At 53.0% G+C, this 21,207-nt stretch overlaps 1 protein-coding gene across 10 annotated transcripts in view; it reads right to left on the bottom strand.

Annotated features, from left to right (window-relative positions):
* The window catches only part of Nfix (nuclear factor I X), a 97,780-nt gene that overhangs the window by 67,844 nt on the left and 8,729 nt on the right, over positions 1-21,207 (bottom strand). For 4 of the 10 annotated variants that reach the window (XM_052729345.1, XM_052729347.1, XM_052729349.1 and 1 more), the window contains one exon: positions 1,749-2,280. In XM_052729345.1, coding sequence (XP_052585305.1) covers positions 1,749-2,280 — 532 coding nt within the window. Of the gene's footprint in view, positions 1-1,748; positions 2,680-2,727; positions 2,872-3,335; positions 3,768-21,207 lie in introns of those variants that run through there. The other 6 variants (XM_052729346.1, XM_052729351.1, XM_052729353.1 and 3 more) reach the window with 6 other exon arrangements.

Here is a 21,207-nt window from a genome sequence, read left to right as displayed (position 1 = left end):
GTGAAGGAGCCATGGAATAGATGCATTAACAGGCTCCTGCTCTAAGCAGTCCCCAGCATCCCCAACACTGACAGGCTCTCACCCTCCATAACCTGGTTTCCTGTTTAGACAGAGAATGAGGGATAACTTTTTCTCTTTTAGCTTCTTTCCCCAAAATAATAAAATAAAAAAAATTTAAAAAAAAAGATAAGAGAAAATCCAAGGTGCAGGGAGAGAAAGAAGGACAGGAAACTGACCTTTCTAAACGAGGGTCACTTAAGGCCACATGCAGGCCTGGAAAGGTCTATGGAGTAGGAGGGTCCACGGCAGTGCCCACTGCCTCCAACCAGATGGCGAGGGAATGGGCAAGAAGAGGGACCTTGAATTCACTTCGGCTCACTCCAACATACACTCAACACTTGTTCTCTGTGAGAAAGACGGCCTCCTGGAAGCATCTCCCAGCTGTGAGCCTGGATCCACTCACATCTCTTCCTCCCAACTTTCCAACAGGCAAGGGGGTGACCACGGTGGCATGAGCTGCCTTTCTTTTTTATGAATGAATACAAAGGAAGACACAGAGGCACTGTCTCAGGAAGGACAGGTTTTCAATTTTCCAGAGCTTAAGTAAAGCCACATTCTCTCACACTCGCACAAAGAAGAGGAAGAAGGGAAATAGGAAAATGCTGAAACAGTGGAGAGGAAAACACACACACACACACACACACACACACACACACACACACACACACACACACAAAGGTTTGGTAGCCTCTCATTACAAGTTGGTTGGGTACAATGTAAACACACTTCTGCCTTGCTTAATCACAGAGTACCGGCCCGTTTAGGTTTCAAAGGCGCTGGTAAATTGGGCGTAGCTGAGTGGAGGCTAAAAATTAACCAGCCATCTCTGTTTCAATTTGTAAGAAAACAAAAGTGGAAAGAAATTATGAAAAGAAAAAGAGAAATGGGGGTGGGGGGGAGACAAGGCCACAGTGCTAAACTAGCCCAGACCCGACACGGGGCAGCACTAGAAGAGCAGAGGAGACTAGGGAACACTTAGGGCACAAAGGGGGAAGGTTTTTTGTTTTCACAGGTTTTCTTTAAGACCTCCTCTATAGCAAGCTGTTTCCTGGAAGGCCTGCTCCCCACAAAGCCCCTCTGCTCCAGAGGGACCCAGGGCCACTGGCACCACAGTGTGTATGCATCCTGGAGCAGGGAGCTCAAGGAATCTCACTGTGTAGTCTCTCTAAAAAACAAATCCCAGCCACAGCAGCTCCGACCCGGAACCATCCCACCGAGCCTCGCCTCTTCCCAGGTCCCATTCGCCAGGTGCACACGCCCCTCTCTCCTGGGCTTGCTGACAGGGCCCCCCCCCACTTCTACCAAACCCAGCTTTTCCTGGGATGAAGCCTGCACCTTCTCCCTAGTCCCCAGCACTTCTGTCTCAACTTAGTGTTGATGTTGTCTGTCTCAAACTCTTACCATTGTGGGTAATTATGAGACATCTTGGCCCTGTCCTAAAACTGACAGCATCTTCACTACAGGAAAGACGGAGATGCCCAAACTGTCTTAGCAAGAGAGGAGAGAGAGCAAAGGGGTGGGGCAGACAGGAAGAAGATGGACAAGTGAGAGGGCTCCACACATGAAGCAGAGGGAGGCTAGCAGGACAAGCTACCAGTGAGGCCCGTAAGCAGTACTGTTCAGAAACAGGAAGAACAAACACCAGCAAGCGAAATAAAACTGGGGAGGGAGTGTTGAAAACAACCTACCCGGAGTGTGGACAAAGTAAGCCAGATAAAGGTCCAGTTCTTTGATTGTGACTCCAATGTGATGTGGCTGGACGCACAGGCCGGGGTTCGAGCACTGGGGTGACTTGTAGAGCCGCTCCCCATCAGTACTTTCCAAGGGGATCCCCTTAAACAAAATCACCATGACCAGGTCCAGCCGCCACACCTTGTCAGCCTGGCGCAGGCAGTCAATCCGCCGGATCTTGCCCTTCTGGTCGGGGTTGGAGAGCACGCAGCAGGGGGGCTTCTTGCCCGTGATGGTCAGCACAAAGTCCTCTCGGAACTCCGGCCGGATGTCTTTGCGCAGCTTGGCCAACAGCCGGGATGCCCACTTCTGCTTGATCTCAGGCTTCTCGCCCAGCAGCTCGTCCTTCACCGCGCGCTCCTCGTCCTTCGACATCCGCTTCTCGTGCTTCTTGAAGTACTTGCGCTTCCGCGCCTGCAGGTTGAACCAGGTGTAGGAGAAGGCTCGGACGTGAGGCAGCAGCGCCTCGATGAACGGGTGGAACTCATCCTGCAGGCGGCAAGCCGGGAGCATGCGGGGCGAGGGAGGACGGGAGGAGGGGGAAAGAGAGAAGGAGAAACGCAGCGTTAGAAGGGGGCACTAGGAAAACCGCCTTCTCCTCCTTCTCCCTCCCCCCAACAATTTTCTCTTGAGATTGTTCTACTGAAGTGTGGTTTGAAGCCACCAACAGCTTCGCCAGCCACTTGCTCCCATCTCAGCCTCAGCAACCAAACAGAGGCACGGGAGCCTGTCCATACACCTATTCTCTCTCTCTCCTCTCTCTCTCTCTCTCTCTCTCTCTCTCTCTCTCTCTCTCTCTCTCTCTCTCTCTCTCTCTCTCATACACACACACACACACACACACACACACACACGCGCGCGCACGCACACAGACAATGTTGCTACACACACTACGGGCTTGCTGGTACCCCCCCCCCCCCCAAGGTTCAGTCGCACCCATGACATCTCCATGTTCTACGGCAGCTGTGAACTAGGGTCAGCTGGTCCCAGCAGTGTCCCGCTGCCTGAGGGTGCAGACGAAGGGCAAGCAAGAGCCGCCTTGCCGCCCTGTCCGGACTGGCCAATGTTTGGCTGCCCCTCCTGAGAAGACAGAGAATGCCATCTGAGATGGAGGAAGCGGCTCTGGGTCCCCTCTCACCAGGCTGTTTTCATTTTCTTTTCTCCAGATCCAGTTGGAACATCCACCCCAGCATTTTTTTTTAATCAGATCTAAATCCTAAATATGTGGTTTCAGCTTTGTTATCGGCACCGATACTAATGTTAATCACAGTAATAATGAACAAAACACTTCTTGTTAGCCCAAATAAGGTGGTTTTCTCAGCCACATTAGGGTTAAAAGCTACAAGGGTCGACTTGCGGCCCCTTCCCCAATCCCCCACAACCCCTTCACCCTCAATCAGGTGACAGAGGGCTGGGCTCTCTCAGGTTTTTTTTCCTTTTGTTTTGTTTTGGTTTTTGTTTTTTTGCTTGTTTGCTTGTTTGAAGTTTAAATAATAATTGATTTCTTTTTACAAAAATAAAGCTGGAAAAAATCAAATAATTACCATTGATCTGAAGCACCCGGCAAAGCCAACGCCTGATTCTGAGATTCTGGACTCAACAGAGTTATGAGTTAGGGGCGGTGGGACGAGGGGAGGAGGAGGAGCAGGGAGGAAGGTAAATGTTTTAAAGGGGGTTATTATTGGTGTTCTGGGGAATAGGGGCCGGGCTTGGGTGGATTCTCAAACCCTTCCCCCTCCACCCCCCACGCTCCATTGCACAGAGGGGGAAATTAATTTTTTTAAGGAGTAAAAAGAAAGGTCAGGGTGGCGAGCAGAGAGGGAGCGAGGTGGCTTCTTACACACGCCAGGTAAACAAAAGCCAACAAATTGTTTCAATTTCTTCCCCTGTGCATCCTCTTGCCGTTTAAAATAAAAGAGCAAAAAAATATGCAAAATTAAAGATCAAAACCAGCCTCCTACCACCACCCCACGTTCACCCACAACAACGTACCCTACCCCACCCCCACCCCCGAAAAACAAAAACAAAAACCAGGAGGGGAAAAGCAGCAGCTGAAGAAAAGGCTTTCGGCTTTGGCAGCGGCACAAGGGTGTAAACTTCGAGCAGCTCCCTCCACCCGACCAGAGGAAGAGGGGGAGCTCGCAGATTCTCGGGGAAGAGGACGAGTTCTGACCGGCTGCAGACCGTTGCTGGCAGGCGCAGCAAAAGGGAGAGAGGGAGCCAGGGAGGGAGGGAAGGAAGAGGGGAGGGAGAAAGCGAGGATCTCAGGAAGACGGGGATGGGATGGGGTGTGCGGTGGTGCGCATGTGAATGTGTGCGCGCGGGAGAGGGTGTGTGTGCACCAGCACCGCTAGGGTGGGGGGAGGTAGTGGCTTCTTTTTTCTCTCCAACTCCCCCTCCCCGTTCATGCTCAATCCCCATCCATTTGTGTGTGCCAAGTCAGTAAAAGAGGGGAGGGAGAGAGCCAGAGGAAAGGAGAGAGAAAGAGGGAGAGCGAGAGAGAAAGGGGGGGGAGCACGAGCAAGTAAGAGAGCTAGAGAGAGAGACAGAGAGAGAGAGAGAGAGAGAGAGAGAGAGAGAGAGGGAGGGAGGGAGAGAGAGAGACCAAGAGAGTGGGGGGGGGGATCCACCTATTTGGCAGAGAGGCATCCTCACGCAGCCAATGGCTGAGTCCAAGGGGAGGAGGGAGCTGGGCTAGCTGAGAGGGTGGGAGAGCCCCCCGGCAGTTGGAGACCAAAACAATTTGCCCAATCGACAAGTTCACATCTAATGAACGAGCAAAAGCAAAGTCCAGCAGTTATGAATTTTTCATCCCAGGCGCCCACTTGGGTCTGTTAGGCAGCGGTCACCCAGCAAACTTGGGGGGTGGGAACACTAGCAATGAGGAAGATGTGGACTTTTTTTTTTAAGCCAGAAAATAAATAAATAAAGGCCTGACTCCTGGCGGGCTGGCGGCTGGGCGGGAGCCCCAGAAGGCCTTGGGGAAGCAGCTGCGCCTTCTCTCTGTGTTCTGCTTTTCAGTCTTTCTCTCAGGCCTGCACACTCTCTGGTTCTAGATTTTTTTTTTTTTTGAGCACAGTGGGGTGAGTGGACATTTTCTTCTCCACTCTGTGCACCAGCCTACGGGAACTATGACCAGGAGAAAGTGTCCACACCAGCAGTACAGCACTGTCAGGGCCCAGAATGCTGACTCCGTGGGGAGCCACCTCTTGGCCCCTCAGCCCCTGCTGCCTACAGGACTCCGGAGCACTCCCAAACAAGGGGCCCGAACCCTGCACCTCCTTGCCTTCTCCTCAGCCCCCAGTAGGCTCACAGCCTTCCTCGGCCCACACCCAGCCACGCACACTCCATTAGTGGTGACGAGAGATGCCAACGCAATGCAGCTCAGCTCGTGAAACTGCAAGTTTATTAAAATAGCCTCCTGTCACAGGCTCCTCTGGCAAGCACTACACGCAGCTACAAACAGCAGCCAGCCCCTGGGAGAAGGGACAGAGGCTGAGAGCCCGACACTACTTCCCCTCACCACCACTACCTCCCACTCTGTGCAATTCCTCCGCCAGATCTGCCCTGGCTACTCACCCTGGGTTTCTTACCTGTCCCTCAAATCAGACTAAAATGCAAAGGGCAAAAGCATAAATCGAGAAGCCTGGGTGGAGAGGAGACTTGAGAAAAGATAGGGCTAAAAAAAAAGCAAAGGGCCTTCAGGAGCCAGAGACATGAGAGGTGCTGCCACAGCCACAGAAGTCCCTTCTCCAGGTCCCTAGCTAGGCACTTCCTCAGGGGAGCCTCACCTCCAGGAGGACTCTCCAGAAAGGGCTCAGAGCAGCTGCCTTAGGCCTCCAGGAAGGCAGCAGGAAGACAGGAAATGAGAGGAAGAGCAGGGGGTAGGACATCAACAGACTGTGCCGAGTGACCAGTGCTCACAGTCCCCACAGCCACCCTCTCTGCAGGCTCAACCCTAAGCTGGCAAAGGAAAAAAGGTCACTGCTCACTCCTGCCCCTGTCCTCACCAGCTGAAACCCTGTGCTCTGTGGCCTTTCTGTTCAATGGCAAAGAGGCTCCTGGAGTGTGCCAAAACAAAAGATCCACCCCCTGACAATGGGAGGTGCCACCCAGCACCTGGGACCCCATACCCATACCCTAAAAGACCAACTCCAGTGGAGTGAGCTCCCGGCTGACCGAGAGACACAGTTAGAGGGAACAGTGCAGGAGGCAGGTGCCATCACAGACAGGCCTCTTAGGGTGGTGTTCAATAATTCACGTCCTGTGAATAGCAGGCTTTGGTCCAACCAGCCAAGGATGCTAGCTTAGCGCCTAGTGACATAAGGTACTGAATGAACAAGGCCTTTTCCACCTTGAGGAAGCAATTTCACTTTCTGAAGTCAAGGTGAGGTCATAAAAGCTGCAAGTGGGTTTGTATTTGGCAGTCCGGAGGGTGGTGGGGATGTTGTTGCTATTCTGATTATGCTTTAAACATTAAAGAGAAAATGGCCAATATTGCTCCATGACAAATCCTGGCTTGTTCCTTTGCATGAACACAGTGTAGGAGAACAACCCAGCTGAAGGTCTGGCTTGGGGAGCGACAGTTCCATGAATAGGAGGAAATCCCCAGAAGTTAGGGACAGCGTGAGAGGCAGTCCCCGAGGAACTGTGGAAGGTAAGAGTCAAAGGTCCCGGGGAGTCAGCTGATCAGAGAAGTGGAGGACCGACCGGGGAGTGTATGCAGGAAGCCTCGGAGACTGGCAGGACAGCTACAGGCCCTTCCTCGTGAATCTGGAAGGGAGAACAATTGTCACCTGTCCTCTTAGCTGGGGACTATAGCCTTGAAGGCAAGCAGAAGGTCGTTGGGCATGTCTCCTGTGTGCCTTGGTGTGCCTTAGGCAGCAGAACCTGCTGACTTCATATAAGCAGGCCTCCCCAGGAGAGAAAACAGCTCTTTTCATGAGTGTGTGTGTGTGTGTGTGTGTGTGTGTGTGTGTGTGTGTGTGTCTAGACCCCCAAACAAAAGAGAACTATCCCCTTTTTTTGAGATGACAATCTGGGCGCCCTTTGGAAGCTTACCCGTCCCTGTCCCCAGCTCCTTCCTTTCCTGTCCCATCTGCCTTCTGGAGGTCACACTCCTGTATCCTGATGCACCCAGACCCAAACCAAGACTGGAAAATTGTTGATGATTCAAGATGCTTCCAGGTCTGAGTTCAAACAGAAATGATGGTTGGGGGGGGGGTGTTGGAAAGAGCAAATGTGGGAACCTACAGATTGCTGAGGAAGAGAAGAAAGGAAGAGGGAGAAAATGAAAGGAAAAAAATCAACCAAAGGGAAAGGAGTATGGGTATGCTTAGGGCAACAGGAGAAATGGAAAGTCAACAGGGAAGGGCAGAGAAGACAAAGTTTGAAAAGCGCTTTCTCCATTTGCAAGAAAAGTCAAGAAGCCAGAAACAATACTTTTGAAATTGACATGGATTTTTGGTTTTTGCAAGAGGAATTTTTAACTTCATGAAAGAAAGGCCTCTCTTATTTTTGAGAAGATAGAATTTAGTGAAAACAGCAAGTGTTTCTACTGAAATGCTGCTTGGATAGACTCTGATATGGGTCAGCCATCACAGAGGGATATGTCCCTACCCCCAAAGATTAAGCAGGCCACAGAAACAGAAATGCAGACTGAGGAAGAAAGAGAGGCAGAGGGCAAGCCCGGAACACAAGCTGCAAAAAAAGACAGAGATGAAGACAAAGAAAGCAGGAGAGGGAAAGAGAAAAGGACTCCAAGACAAGAAGGAGAAAAGGAAAAGAAGAGAAGCTAAGAAAAATGGTGGAAACCACGTGCTTTCAAAGCAGGCCTGTGAACTGAGGCCTTGTGGATTATTTGAGGAAAATAGAGAACACACCCAGTCCTTCACTTACATGTACAATATTAAAAATTCTTCCAGGAAACAAAATAATTTCCCAAAACTGATATAGATTTTGTACCTGGCCTTTGCCTCCCGATAGAGAGACAGACAGCTAAGAAGCACGGGAGGCCTTGTTTTAAACATCAGCCAAGGGTAGGTCTCTTTATCTTTAAAAACAAAATCGTATTTGTCCCCAAGCCGCTGGCTTCTGGGCCTAGATATATTCTTTCAGATCCTGGGCACCATGGCCCATACTGATTTGGATAAGCACCCACAGTTTAAGCACATGGCTGTGCGCTAAGTAGAAAGCACCAAATATTCCAGGATCTGTAGAGTACATAAGGAAAGACATAGGAAATCAGGCCACAAATAGAGCCCCGTGAGTTTGCCTAATTCCTGGCATTATAATTCTGCCTGGGTCTGGACTGAAAGAAGACAGCTTTACACATAATCACCACACACACACACACACACACACACACACACCCCTCCCATCTTGTCAGATCTGTACTCCTCCCTCAGAAGGCTAGGAGAGGCCATGGGCAGACACTGTGAACAGGGCTCTGGCCGCAGCAAAAGAAGAGACCAGGCTGCTTGTCTTAGGGGTGGGTGGGGCCTCCCTCTCTGGGGGAGGCAAGAAGAGGCTCTGCCACTCAGTGAAACTATCCTAGAGTCTGGAAATGCTAGGGACAGAAGCCGGGGGAAAAAGCACTTTCCGAGGAGGCTCCCGGTAATTTGGACAAAGCGGGTTTTGGCTGATTTGGGCCTCTGTTCAGGAACAGCAGCCGCCGGGCTTGTGTGAAAAAACATCCTTGGGCTAGAGGATGGATTTGCCCACTCCAGAGCTGGGTTTCTCTTGGGGTCTGTCACAGAACCAGGCCACATAACACTCCTGTAAAATGCCCCTGGGCACCCGGGCACCCCCATGCACTGCCTCTTCTGCTCCTTTCTACAAATCCCGAGCTGTGGCCTGGGACCGGGCCAACAAGCAGCCTCGCTCCTGGCTGGAACGCTCCCCTGCTCCAGGCACATCTCCCCTCACCCTCTTGGCACAGAGCACACTAGGGTAGGGATGGGGGTGTTAGAGGAGATGATCTATTCTCCGCAGCGCCTCTGGAAATTGTTTACTTTCATCTTGTCTTCTGTGGGAAACAGGAGACAAAACCCTAGTCTTTAATTCATTATTTAGCTTGAAACTTCCATGTCACCAAATACAAGTCAATGCTGGGAAGGCCAAAACTCTCTCCTCTAGTCAATGGGCTGAGTGGGGATAGGGTCCTTCAAAGAACTGCAGGGCAGGTGGCGGCCAAAGGCTTCAGGGGGCAAGGCAGTGGGTGCCTTACCCTCTTGGTTGGCTTTGAAAGCCTCACTCCACAGTGGCCCAGGGCCCAGGAAGAGGGAGGAACCACACAGACCAGCTTCACAACTTTCCCTAAAGAATAGAAAGACTGGCAAATGGGGTGAGTGAAGGAAAAAACGGCTGTCCTAGGTGAGGTCCCTGCGTCCAGAACAAGAAAAGGTCTGCAGTGTAAGAGAGGCTGGGGCAAGGGCAGCCGCCGGAACTGCCTAGAGGTGCTGCACAGCAAGTCCCCTCCTAAGTTCAAGAACACAATCTGACCCCCTGGCCCCCAAGAGCTCTGTCAGGATCCAGCCCCACCTGGTGTCTCTTCTCTGCAGAGAGGCCAGGCTTCTCCAGATCCCTGTGCCCAGCCAGCCTGCAGCGTGGCACCCTGGGCCCAAGGGAGCCTTCTGCTGTTGCTGCAGCAACAGGCAGAACCGGAGCTCTGGGCTTTTCACTGCTCAAGGGTTTGGGGAAAGCTGGGCAGCCCTGCCTGGGCAAACAGCTTACCCCAAATGTTCAGTTTCAGATGTTTTCCAATCCCTCAAAATATACTGCTCCCCAATTATTTTATGACCAGGATCACTACCAAGGAAACCCTAGATCCCTCATTTCCCTGGTGCCTAGCCCCTGCAGAGAAAGGCTGGCACCAGGGCCTGGAGGACTTCGGACGGTGCCCACCCTCTGCCGCTGCTCATTCCCTCCCGGGCTCCCTTTCTTTCTCACCCTCTCTCCCCCTCTGCGTCCTCCAGCTCCAACACAAACTGTTTGCACGGGAAGTCTCCCTCTATGACCCGATTCAGCACACACAAGAGAAAACTGTGGGCGACAGACCCAACGTCCTAACGAACTGGAGTTAATTAATGCTAAGGAAGAAAAGAGGCGCTCTCGCGCTGTTGAATCACGGTTCACTAGTCCTTTCAGTTTGCTGTGGGTGGAGGAAAAAAAAGAGAGGCTTTTTGGTTCAAATATTTTTGGGGGGCAAAGAGAAAACAAAAACACCGCAGAAGGGCTGTGGGGGGTGGAGGGCGATGTGGTCGCTACCTGCCCAAGAAGCATAGAAGCAAAAAGAGGGAGCTGGTCCAGGGCTGCTAGGCGTCCTCCCTGGCGCTTCTGGCCAGAGCTGACAGCAGAGAGAGGAGGCAAAGGGTGGCGGCGGCGACTGTCGTTGGCCTGTTCAAACACACTGCTCCAAAAATTATACTGTCAGACTAAAAGATGCACGTTTTTAAAAAGTCCAAATCTAAAAATTCAACTTGAACACAGCCATGAAAATGTTTTTACACTACAGAACACTGAAGTATAGATTCATGGCAGGCATGCAAAAATTTAAGTGCAGGGAAAAAAGAGGTGGTAATGGAGGGGGCAGGGAGAACAGCTGTAATTTTGCTTTCCAGATGTTGACAGCAAAATGTATTTGGCAAGGAAGGTACTCTGTACTACTTTTCACCCTCTGGTTCTGAGACTAAATCCCACTTCTATACCTAAGTCTTCAGGCAACCAGCAGGCCCTCCTCAGTGTGGATGGGTCAGGAAGCTGTTCTGACCCCATGAGTTTTGTTTTTGGGTGTTTTTTGTTTTCTGTTTTATCAGCCCACTAATTTTTTTTTTTTTTTGGTTTTTCGAGACAGGGTTTCTCTGTGTAGCTTTGCGCCTCTCCTGGAACTCACTTGGTAGCCCAGACTGGCCTCGAACTCACAGAGATCCGCCTGGCTCTGCCTCCCGAGTGCTGGGATTAAAGGCGTGTGCCACCACCGCCCGGCCAGCCCACTAATTTTTACAAGTCTTCCCACCATTCCTAGCAGGAAAAACTGAGTAAAGCAAGCTGGAATACATTTTTTATTTAAATTTAAATTTGTAATGGGTAGCCTTTCCTTTACCTTTGGGGCCCAGGATTTTTTTCCTTTTTTTTTCTTTTTCTTTCTTTTTTTAAAAACAAACTTTTTAGTAGAAGCAGTTGTATATAAATAATGCTCACATTGTGAGTACAGTACTCCATATATTTCCACAAAGAGAACACACCCAAGCAACTCCACCCAGATTAAGAAACATTTTCAGTATTACTAAACAAGCCCTAAAAATTTAAGCTATAGAGTTTCCAAAATTTAGGAATCCTTAAGAATAGTTCTGCAAAAACCAAAGGCCTCAATTGTGAACATTTGTGTGTGCACACACCTTGGAGACCAGAGACAAGTGTGTGTACTCTTGTGACAACAGAAATGTATGGTCAATAGAAGCCCCTCTCCTCCTCAATGATGCAGGGGAGAAAGTCTTCCTCTGTGCCGGTCCAACACTGATCCCATCAACAGGGCATCCAACTGTGCAGCAGTTCAGCAAACTAGCAGGACAGGGGTGGGGAGGTGGGGGGTGGGGGGTGGGGGGACGGGGACAGGACAGGACAGGACCCACGGAGCCAAAAGCCAACAGCCTTAGCAACATGGGAGCAAGGCCCCTCCTCTTACCCTGCCTGCCAGCACAGGCAGGGACTGGGGAGCTTCTGTATGTAGGTCAGGAAGCTCCTAGGTGTGAATGAACACTCTCCGGGCAATCAGTGCCCATCGCTGCCCACCAGATCCCTGCCAGGAGATGAAGGGGCCAGGGCAAGAGAAGAGGCCGGGGGAGGAGCCGGCAGCTGCAGGCTAACTTGGGGTTCTGGGACTAGGCTGCCCCTGATGAGGAAGGCTGAACTCTGGATGTCTGCCTACCCCTTCACTAGCCCCAGCTGGCTCCCCCTCTACTTTCACTAGCACTAAATTTACTTTATAATTTTAAAATTAAAATTAAAAAAAAAAAACAGGAAAGAGAAAGAACTGAAGGCAAAATACCTCCCACGATATCTCTCCAAGGAGGAAAAAAAAGTTTCTGCTTATGTAAAAAGATGGATGCAAGGGATCACTGAAAAGTCTGAGCAGCAAATAACCAGGAAAAACGAGAAAAACACATTTAATTAACAACACCTGAAGCAAATAAGTAAATAATAAATAACTCCACTGCTGCTCGCAGGCACTCTGTGGGATGGGTCCCCATCATCTCTTCCTGCCCACTTTCCTTCCTTTCTCACAGGGAACCATGTCCTCCCCAGTATACTGAGGGCCCTTTCCTTCTCAGTGGCCCTCCGCACCCTGGGGGGGGGGGGGGGAGGCCTAAGGCCCAAGGCAAACCTCCACAGCCCTATTTACTACCCCATCCCCAATTCCCACATCTCTCAGGCAGTGCCTAGCCCCTGTGCATTCTTCCTCTGGAATCCAGGCCTGCGGGTGACAGCATTTATGCCGCCCAAAGACAAGATGCCAGGTCCAGCCCAAGCAGACAGATACCTCCGCTACCGGGGTCACTGTTCACCGGACCGCCAAGGGCACAGGACTGCCGAGGCAGCTCTCCATAACCACACTTTCCTTATTGCACATGGTGAAGAAGAACTGTGTAGCTTAACTTGAAATAAGCCTTCCCCTAGGGTAATTCAAAACATCCTTTTGGGGGTGAGGGCTGCTGGATAAACAGTGTAGGCAGAGGTGGGCAGATCTCTGAGTGTTCCAGGCCAGCCTGGTCTATATAGTGAGTTCCAGGCCAGCCAGAGCCACATAGTGAGACCCTGTCTCAATCAAAACAAAACAAAACACAGCTGAAGCTACTTCCCTACACCGGGGTTGCCTCTCCCTAAGCCGGCCAGCAGCCTGGGAAAGGTGCCCTCACTGGCATGAGGTACCAGAGCCCCGCTCCTTTCTTCCTTTCTTTTTAAAATTGCTCCACTTACTGCAGGCAGCAGTCAGTGCCCAGGGGCGGGGAAAGTCGTCTCCAGCTCCGGGAGAACTGCCTCCGGCAGCAACTTTCCCAGTCTGGGAGTTTTCAAATCAGAATAGATAGAGTTAAGGGGAAGGAGGGAAAAAGCGGGAATTAAAACTAACCAGGTCGCCAAAAAGCGCTCTTTCGGGTCTTTAAATAAGACAATACCGAATGGAGAGGAGAGAGAAGACATGAGTTATTCCTCGCTCTTTAATTATTCCAATGCTTAGCATTATTTTTTTTAAAACCACTACATTAGCCAATGATATATTCTAACCCCCAACAAAGCTGGTATTTTTCTCTGATTACAGACTCCGCCGTGGCAAACCCGGGCTCTGTCTACAGGGCAGCACAAAAGTGCACTCCTGAATGAGACACAGTTTTTTATTAAAATCAAAATAATGCCTTGCATTTCTATAGCGCCTTTTCAGCGGAGGGCATCCCAGGTGCCTCATGCTCGGTTCTACCAGGGAGATCAGCCACTGAAAGTGTCCCTGTAGGGTGGTTGATAGTGTCACCCGCATTTTTCATGTATTTTTCCTTTGCTTCCTTCCTTTCTTTCTATCTGTTTCTACCATTCAGCCTCAGTCTTGCACACTTAAAAAAGTAGTAATAAAACTTTAAATGGAAAAAATTTAAGTGCGGTGGGAGGGAACCTGAGCAATAATAAGGCGCTAAGTGTGGTTGGGGTGCTTCAAATGGAGTGGGAGGAACGTTTGCAGCTCAGATGAGTCGTCTTGGGGTCCAGAGTCCATGGCGCAAGTCTAGGTGTTAGTCACTGCCCAGGGTCACCTCCCCACAGTGAGCAACTGGGAGCGAGTTGAGTCCCATTCAACTGGGGACCGAAATGGACCCACCATTAAGGCGCATTTAAGCATTTCAGAGAACTGCTCCAGAGGCGACCAGGAGTTCCGCAGGCGACTTTCGTGGAACACCTGGGGGGTCTCTCTAGCTGGTGGATGTCAGCTTACACCAGCTACCTTCTCCAACAGGTTCAGCGTACAGGTTCTTTTCCCCACTTTTCCCTCTTCCGGTCCTGACGTGGAAGTCCCTCCGACAGAACTGGTAGCAATAGGTAGGGTAGGCTTTGGCGCCCCAAATTTAAGAAGTCAGCCCCAAGAGACAAAACTATGTTGATCATGGGGACAAAATAAAAATGTAAAATTAGGGTGGTTTTTGTTAATTTTTTTTCTTTAAATAAAACAAAGAACAACAGAAGCCAGGCTGGACAAGGGAACTCGATCCCTGCAGCCCGAAAGCAAAGGAGAGGTGGAAGCGCATTTTCTGCCACTTGGTCACATTTCTTCCCCTCGCTCCTCGAAGGCCAAACGCCCCGAACCCCAGCCAAGCCTCGGAACAAAAATCTCCCCGGATAATTCCCCTCCAAGGCTCCCTACAAAGCGGCGGCTTCGGGAGGGTCGCCCGGCTCCCGGGCCCGCAGGACTGTGGGCGGGACTGTCGCGGTGGCCCCCAGGACTGGGGCTTTTGAACCTCTTAGGAAAAACACCCCAGCGGCAGGCGCCGCGCTGGTCCAGAGCGCCTCAGCCGCAACCCGGCTCCCTAGGCTTAAACGCGAGCGGAGAAACTGAGGCAAAGCAGCCGTGGACAGCACCCCGCACCCTGGAAGCGACCCTCGAGGCACCCGACATGGGGTCGCGTGGGTAGTTCCTGAGTCGGGAGCCGGGACACGCCTGCGCACCCGAGGCTCCACGCAAGGCTCACTGCGCCAACCCCAGCGAGGGCTCAGCGGGTGTAAACGGTCCGGTCTGGGTGCCCGTGGTCCCTTTCACACTAGTCCCCTTCGCCGCCCGCGAGATGGGTGTCGGCAAGACCCACTCCAGTCCCCCGCGGCCTCAGTGCCACAGGCGCGCTGCTCTACGGGGCCTCGACGCCCACTCCCGCCCTTTTGCCTCAGTGCGCAGCGCTCGCTGCGGCCCGCGCGACCCCGCCGTCCCTCCAGTAGATCCTCCGTGCCATTAGGACGGTGCCAGGTGCAAGGGGCGACAGTCAGTTAGCGCTGCTGTTCCATCTCCTGCCTGCGCCCTCGGGAGACCTCATCACCATCCCCACCCACACTTGTCCCCTGCTGGGTCTTGAGCCAGTAGCAGCAGAGGGTCCGAGGGAATGCCACACACTGCCATGCAAGAGAACACCCCACCCGGGGGCTACTACGGAAGGCACCCGTGGGCGGGTGGCGGGCACCCATGGGGAGCACAGAGCTGGGGCTGCGTAAAGGCACGTGATGGTGTCCATCGGACTGGAGAGCGGACTTAAGATCACAAAGGGCAGCAGTGACCCGGCGGCGTCGGGGCTCCCTGGGGAGTCCTCACTGCCTCGGTGGGAGCCACTCCCGCAGGGTCTCAGCAGTCGGGCTGCAGGCTGAGCACTCCGGGCCGGCCGGACTCAACCGCAGCCTTTGGAAGCACGCAGCCCCAGAGGCCACACTGGACTCTGCTTGCTAGTGGCAATTTAGCCTAGGGTGGGTGTTGGGGACATTAAATGGCCTCTTTGTGAATTGAGAGAGAGAGAGAGAGAGAGAGAGAGAGAGAGAGAGAGAGAGAGAGAGAGAGAGAGAGAGAGAGAGAGATCCCGTCCTCTGGCCTCCAGCACCCACTACAGGGATTATGTTTGGAGAGGGCTGAAGGATCCAACCGTGCAGCCCAATCCGACCTCGGTCTTTCAAAAAGGTCCCCGGCCTTTAAAAACGTGGGGCGTCCTTAATAGAGAGGGGAGTTCATCCCGCTTTAACGTCCCTGCCAGGCAGGAAAAAAAAAAAAAGGTTTTTCAGGTTTGGTTCAGAGCCTAGTGGGAGTGGGAAGTCCTAGCACAAAGGGAGCGAGAAGGGCGAGGGGAGCAGTTCTTACAGAAATATATATAATATATATTTAATATATAAAATTGAAATATAAATACTGCACAGGCAGAAGCGCCACTGGGCAGCAGCGGTTGAGGCGTCTCACCTGTGCCCCCAAGGGCGTGTGACGGAGCGGATATTCTAAAAGAAAGGGAGAGGTTGGAATTAGGCCTCCCCTACTGGCCCCTACCCCCAACAGCCGGAATAACGATTTGGAGCCAGGTGCCCTGGGCGGTCTGGCAGGTGTATGGTTCACGTGAAACACACGCGTGTGCAGGCTGAGGATATGCGTGCCAGTGTGCTTGGAGCCATAAGCGTGGGCACTAGAGGATCTTGCAAGCACACAGACCACCTGAGTTAGGAACCTCCATGAATGGCGGCGCATTGTAGTACACGTGCTCAGATTCCCTCATCTCTGCGCACAGGGGAGGGATTGAGAGTGTCGGGGCTCCAGATCCAAAGGCCTTTTCTTAGGAGTATGTGTGCCCTGGCAGCCTTTCTGGGGTGGTGGGCCTAGATGTGCGCAGATCCTGACCCAAGGTGACTCGGGACTCCGCTTGGAGCCTCACAGCTGGAGCCGGTTTAGGTGTGTGCACTTCACCAAAGCCGTACTGAGGTATTCCCGAGCCTGGTTTGCAGGCGGTTCCCCCTGGACAGCCTACTCCTTAGCCGCGGCCACGTGTACCCTGGTTGCTGTTGCGACCCAGAGGAGCTGGGATCTGGGCTCCGAGTGGGCCAAGGGGCAGGGCCCTCACCCTGCAGGCTTCAGGCTTCGCAGGGTTGTTGTTGGAGCAGTGTTGGTTTTGGCCGAGGCAACTCCAACGGGGAAGCCCCGAGAGCCGGCGGGGGTGGAACAAAGAAGGGAACCTAAAGAGGCAGCTGAAAGGAGATGGAGCGCCCCGGAACGCAGAGGGCCCCAGGGGTGGAGGTGCTGATGCCTGGAGATGCTGGGGCCTGGCCTGGCACGGTGGTAAGACCTAGAAGCTACAGTGCACTCCAGCCACGTGTACAGGGAAGGCACAGGCTTCTTGCTGCCAGACCTGAGTCTACCAGCGGGTCCCCACAAGACCACAGACTACCACCACTGCAGACCACATGGCCACACTAGCCTTACCATTATGCATACACACATCAGACCCTCAACTCAGTGCCCATGGTCACACAGTTGCCTCCAACAGCCCCATGTTGCCCAGTGGCTTTTTGTGTTGCCATGTTTTGGGTTTTTTTTCTCAGTCGGGGGTGATTGGTTGGGTTTCTTGGTTTGGATTTTGGTTTTGGTTTTTTCAGACAGGGTCTCACTCTAGTTCATTCTGGTCTGGAACTATGAATACCAGGCCGGCCTCAAACTTGTGGCAATCCTTCTGCCTCAGCCTCTGCCTCCTGAGTGTTGGGATTACAGGCACACACCACCCTGTGTGGAACCCCATAGGGTTCCAGTGCCCACCAGAGCACCATCTGGAACCAAAGAGCATCTGGGGTAGAAGGTGCACTTTAATTTGCCCCAGCTATGGATGGTTTGATGACCCTTAAGCAAGAGCCACCAGCCAGGCTTTATAGCTGGGCTTTGGGAAGCTCATTTTCTCCCCACCTGAAATTCCTAGGAGTTGAATCTGGGGGATAGATGCAGGGGCCAGAGAGGTGAGGTGATCCAGTTCACCCCATGGGGTACCTGGCCTGTTGGCCTCTATTTTCTCTTCTGTAAATAGGTTATTCATAGCTGCCTCGTGTCAGGAAGGTGGCAGGTCACAGGTACCTCTGCCCACCCACCCTGGGTAACTGCTCTGGAGATGGGTCTGTAGCTGTTATTTTGATTGTGAGGAATCTATGTCTGTGACAAGCTGTGACGCTTGGTGTGATCGCATGAGGCTGGCTGTGTGACTGTGCCGCTGTGTGTGTGTGTGTGTGTGTGTGTGTGTGTGTGTGTGTGTGTGTGTGTGACAGGCTGTGTGTGAGACTGTACGTGGACGACAGATTGTGCCGGTGTGCGGCAGTGCCTGTGACAGGCTGTCACCACGCGACAGACTGCGGGTGGCGGGTGTTAAGGGCACTGACTATGAGTGGAGATGAGCAGTGTGTGGGGCTGGGGCTGGGATACCCTACAAACCCACCTCAGTGAGGATATACTTGACAGTGGGGTGGGGAGCGCTCGTGGTGGGGGGTGGCATCCCATTGTCCCTTCAAACTGTGGCTTTTCCGTTATGTTCCAGGGGTCCACGGTTTGCAACCCTCAGAGACACAACAGAGATCATGTGACAAAGCCTCCCCCACTGTGTCAGCTCAAGAGCTCAGTCCTTGTTGGGATTTGGGTGAGCGTAGCCCCAGGACAGTGACTGGAGACCTCAAGGAATGGAGGACCTGAGGCCTGGCTGGCTTCAGTGAGGGGTAAGTGCCCTGTAACCATTTCTCTCTGGCTCCTAGCAGAAGGCATGGAGACCTGGAGAAGAAAGAAAGGGGTTTGAGGAAAGGGGACAGACTGGGACAGAATGAAGAAGAGCTGGTACAGCACTCGTCCAGCCTGCTCAAGGCCCTGGATTAAATCCTCCAGCACTGGGAAAAAATGGGAAGAAAGAGAAAGGAAAAAAAAAAAAAAGAAAGAAAGAAAGCCAAAGAGAAGGGAAGGCCAGAGGGATCAGGTCAGCAGGGTGGATGTGGGTCACTCCAGGGGGACATGGAAGGCATGGGTCTACCGTGGCCTTAGGGCCTCCAGGTATGCACCATGTCACACAGTCAGTCAGTCACACCTTCAGAACGGTATTTATGCCAGCACTTCCTATAAGCGGGCACTCATGGAACAGGCCCCATGCTCAGAGCTGAGCTCGGGACTCAACCCTTCAGGAGAGACCAGGCACCCAACCACAGCCAGAAAGCAGCCAGGCCAAGGAACTCTAGCTACAACCCAGAGATTCTAATCAGTGTGAGACTCGGCTTCTCCCACTATCCAGCTCCCCTCTATTGGTAGGGAAACTGAGGCTGGGGGCTTATCCAAGAATGCCCAGGAACCCCAAACAAAAAGTTACTCTGAGCATCTGAACTGTGTGACAGGCACAAAGGAATAAAACCTCACCCGCTGGAAGGATTCTGGGGACACGGCTAGTGGCGTTACCCTGTGTCACATACAAGACACACGTTTCAGGCCTCCATCAGTGTGTGTGCTGCATGGTATGGCTGGCTTGTTGCTGTCTCTGGTGTGCATGACCCAGGAAGATATGTGTGTCCCGAGTGTGTCTGTTCTGAGTGTCCGCTCGGGGGCCAGCCCCTGCTACAGAGGGGGAGAGGCATGGAAGCACACCCCCCTCATCCGAAAGTGTGTCTTTGATACTTGCAGCCTCGGCGGCAGCGAAAAACAAGTTTCCACAGGGCCGCCTTGGGCTGAGGCCAGGCCGTCCTCAAATAACATTTGAAGTTACTTAGCAAACTTTGTTTAGTGCAGAGAGACTCAGGCGGCGGGCTTGCTTGGGGGAGGGGGGGCAGTAAACCGGTTCCTCCAAAGTCCCCTGTCCGTCTGGGGGCACAAGCACCTAGTACCAGGTTTGGTCAGCCCCATCCCAGTTCTGAAGAAGGGCAGCAGGAACCCAGTACTTCCGGGAGGAATTTGAGGGGAAGTGTGTGGACACCCCATCCATGAAGACTCGCTTTCGCCTGGACACCTGGCATGCAGATAACAACCACTCTGGTCTCCCGGATGTCCAGAGGCCAGCACAAGGCCTAGGGAGCTTTCAGAAATGGAAGGATCCCTGCTTCTGCTGAAGCCTAGCTCTGCCCACCTTGAGGCTAAATGAAGAGGCAGGTCAGCCAACTGGCTTGGAGAACATGCCCATTCCAGACATGCAGATAAGCAACCAGCAAGCCCCTGATGCCCACAGGCCCACACCTCCCAAACCCCCATTTTTGGTCCCAGCCCTAGGCGGCAGAGAAGGCTGGGAGAGCCAACAATGGCAGGGTTGGAAGTGAGGTTGGCACCTACGGGAGGGGGAAGGGACGTGGTGCCAGGAATGGTGAGCCATGGCAGGCAGAGAAGGATGAAGAGCGAGAAGGAGCACTAGGGAAAGATGGAAGCCAGGCAGGCACCCTCGCCAAGCTCCAGGCTGCAAAGGGGCAGCGGCAAAGCAGCCCCAAGCCCTTCCAAGGAGTAGGCATGGGGGGAGTAGGCATGGGGGGAGTAGGCAAGGGGGGAGTAGGCATGGGGGGCCGGCCTCAGGCTGCACGGGACAGGCCAGGGACTGGAGGTGCCCCCCCCCACTGCAAACTCCGAAATGGAGACTGGCACTAGCAGCCGCTCGGCTCTGCCCAGGCACAGGGTGGGGGTGGGGGCAGGCAGGGGGCCAAACCAAATGCCACCAGGCTGGTAGTTGCCAGCCTGTAGCACTGATCCTGTCCTAGGCCCCCAGCCTAGAGTCCTTGATTCAGGAACTTTATGGATACAGGGGGTCTGGTGGCCCAGTGAGAGTTGGAGGCCAAGCATGCAAAGCCAGGTCCCCCAAAAAAGTATGGCAGGACCCCAAGACTCTGCAAAGATGGTGTAGCCTGGTGCTGCCAGGGTGACAGGCTGAGGTAAAAATAAACCAGGCCCACCCCCAGGAGCTAAATCTAGGGCTCCAGGTGGAAGTGCGTCTCTGGGCTACCAGTTGCCCCCACCCTGCCCCCTGGCTCAGAGTGCCACAGTCAAGAATTTCAGTGCCTGTCCAGGCTCAGATTCTGTACAGAGAGGACCCAGTCATTATATTCCCAGGTCTTAGGTGAACACCCTATGCTGTACCACACAGATGCAGAGAGAATGACTACAGATGGAGAGACAATTGGGCTTGGGTTCTGGACAGATGTTGGGCCCCACACTGAGCCCCATGCCCTTTACCTCCAGGCTTCCAGTTTGAGAAAGCAGGGGTGACCGAGGGTAGTGGAAATGGGTACCCAGGCCCCCTCTGCTAATCCTGCAGCTGCCTACACTCTGAGGGCCCTGCTGAGCTCTTTCCCACAGCACCTAGCACAGTCCCAAGGACAGGACACACCCTTGTTTATCGGACTCACTGTCTGCCTTCCCACTGGGGCTGGCACCTTTGCTGGCTTTGCACCATGCCGAGCCCCCAGGGCTTAGAACAGGGCCTGGCACCCAGGAGGTGCCTGGTAAATGTTTGTCAAGGAATGCAAAGGCCCCCCGGCTGCACCCCTAACACGCAGGCTCCGGCTGGGTGCCCAGCAAGGTGTGGGAGAGGGCAGTGGGCCTGCTATGCTGAGGGGCCTGATGAGTGGGGTGCAAGCTTAGAAGACCACCCTTATTATGAGCACTAAACAGAAGATCTTAAACGTCAGAATAAAGAGGAGGGTACAACCAGGACTGAGACTGAGGCACACTTTAAATCATGCTGTGACTGCAGGAATTAGGGAATGGCCAAGGAAATGGTTACCATGCTGCCTCATCCCCAGGACTCAAGGGAGTAGTGATCAGGAACCCAGCAGAGACCACATGGCCTCCTGCCCTTGACCCTGATACTACACAAGGCTTCTCTGGATCTTGTTCTGTTGTATATAAAATCAAGTGCACATGTCCACATTCCCGTA

The sequence above is a fragment of the Peromyscus californicus genome, unplaced genomic scaffold (genome assembly GCF_007827085.1).
Source record: "Peromyscus californicus insignis strain IS unplaced genomic scaffold, ASM782708v3 Scaffold_8__1_contigs__length_139910024, whole genome shotgun sequence".
NCBI lineage: Eukaryota > Metazoa > Chordata > Mammalia > Rodentia > Cricetidae > Peromyscus > Peromyscus californicus.
Note: the sequence above shows the minus strand (reverse complement) of the source record. Positions and strands in the feature narration are given on the sequence as shown.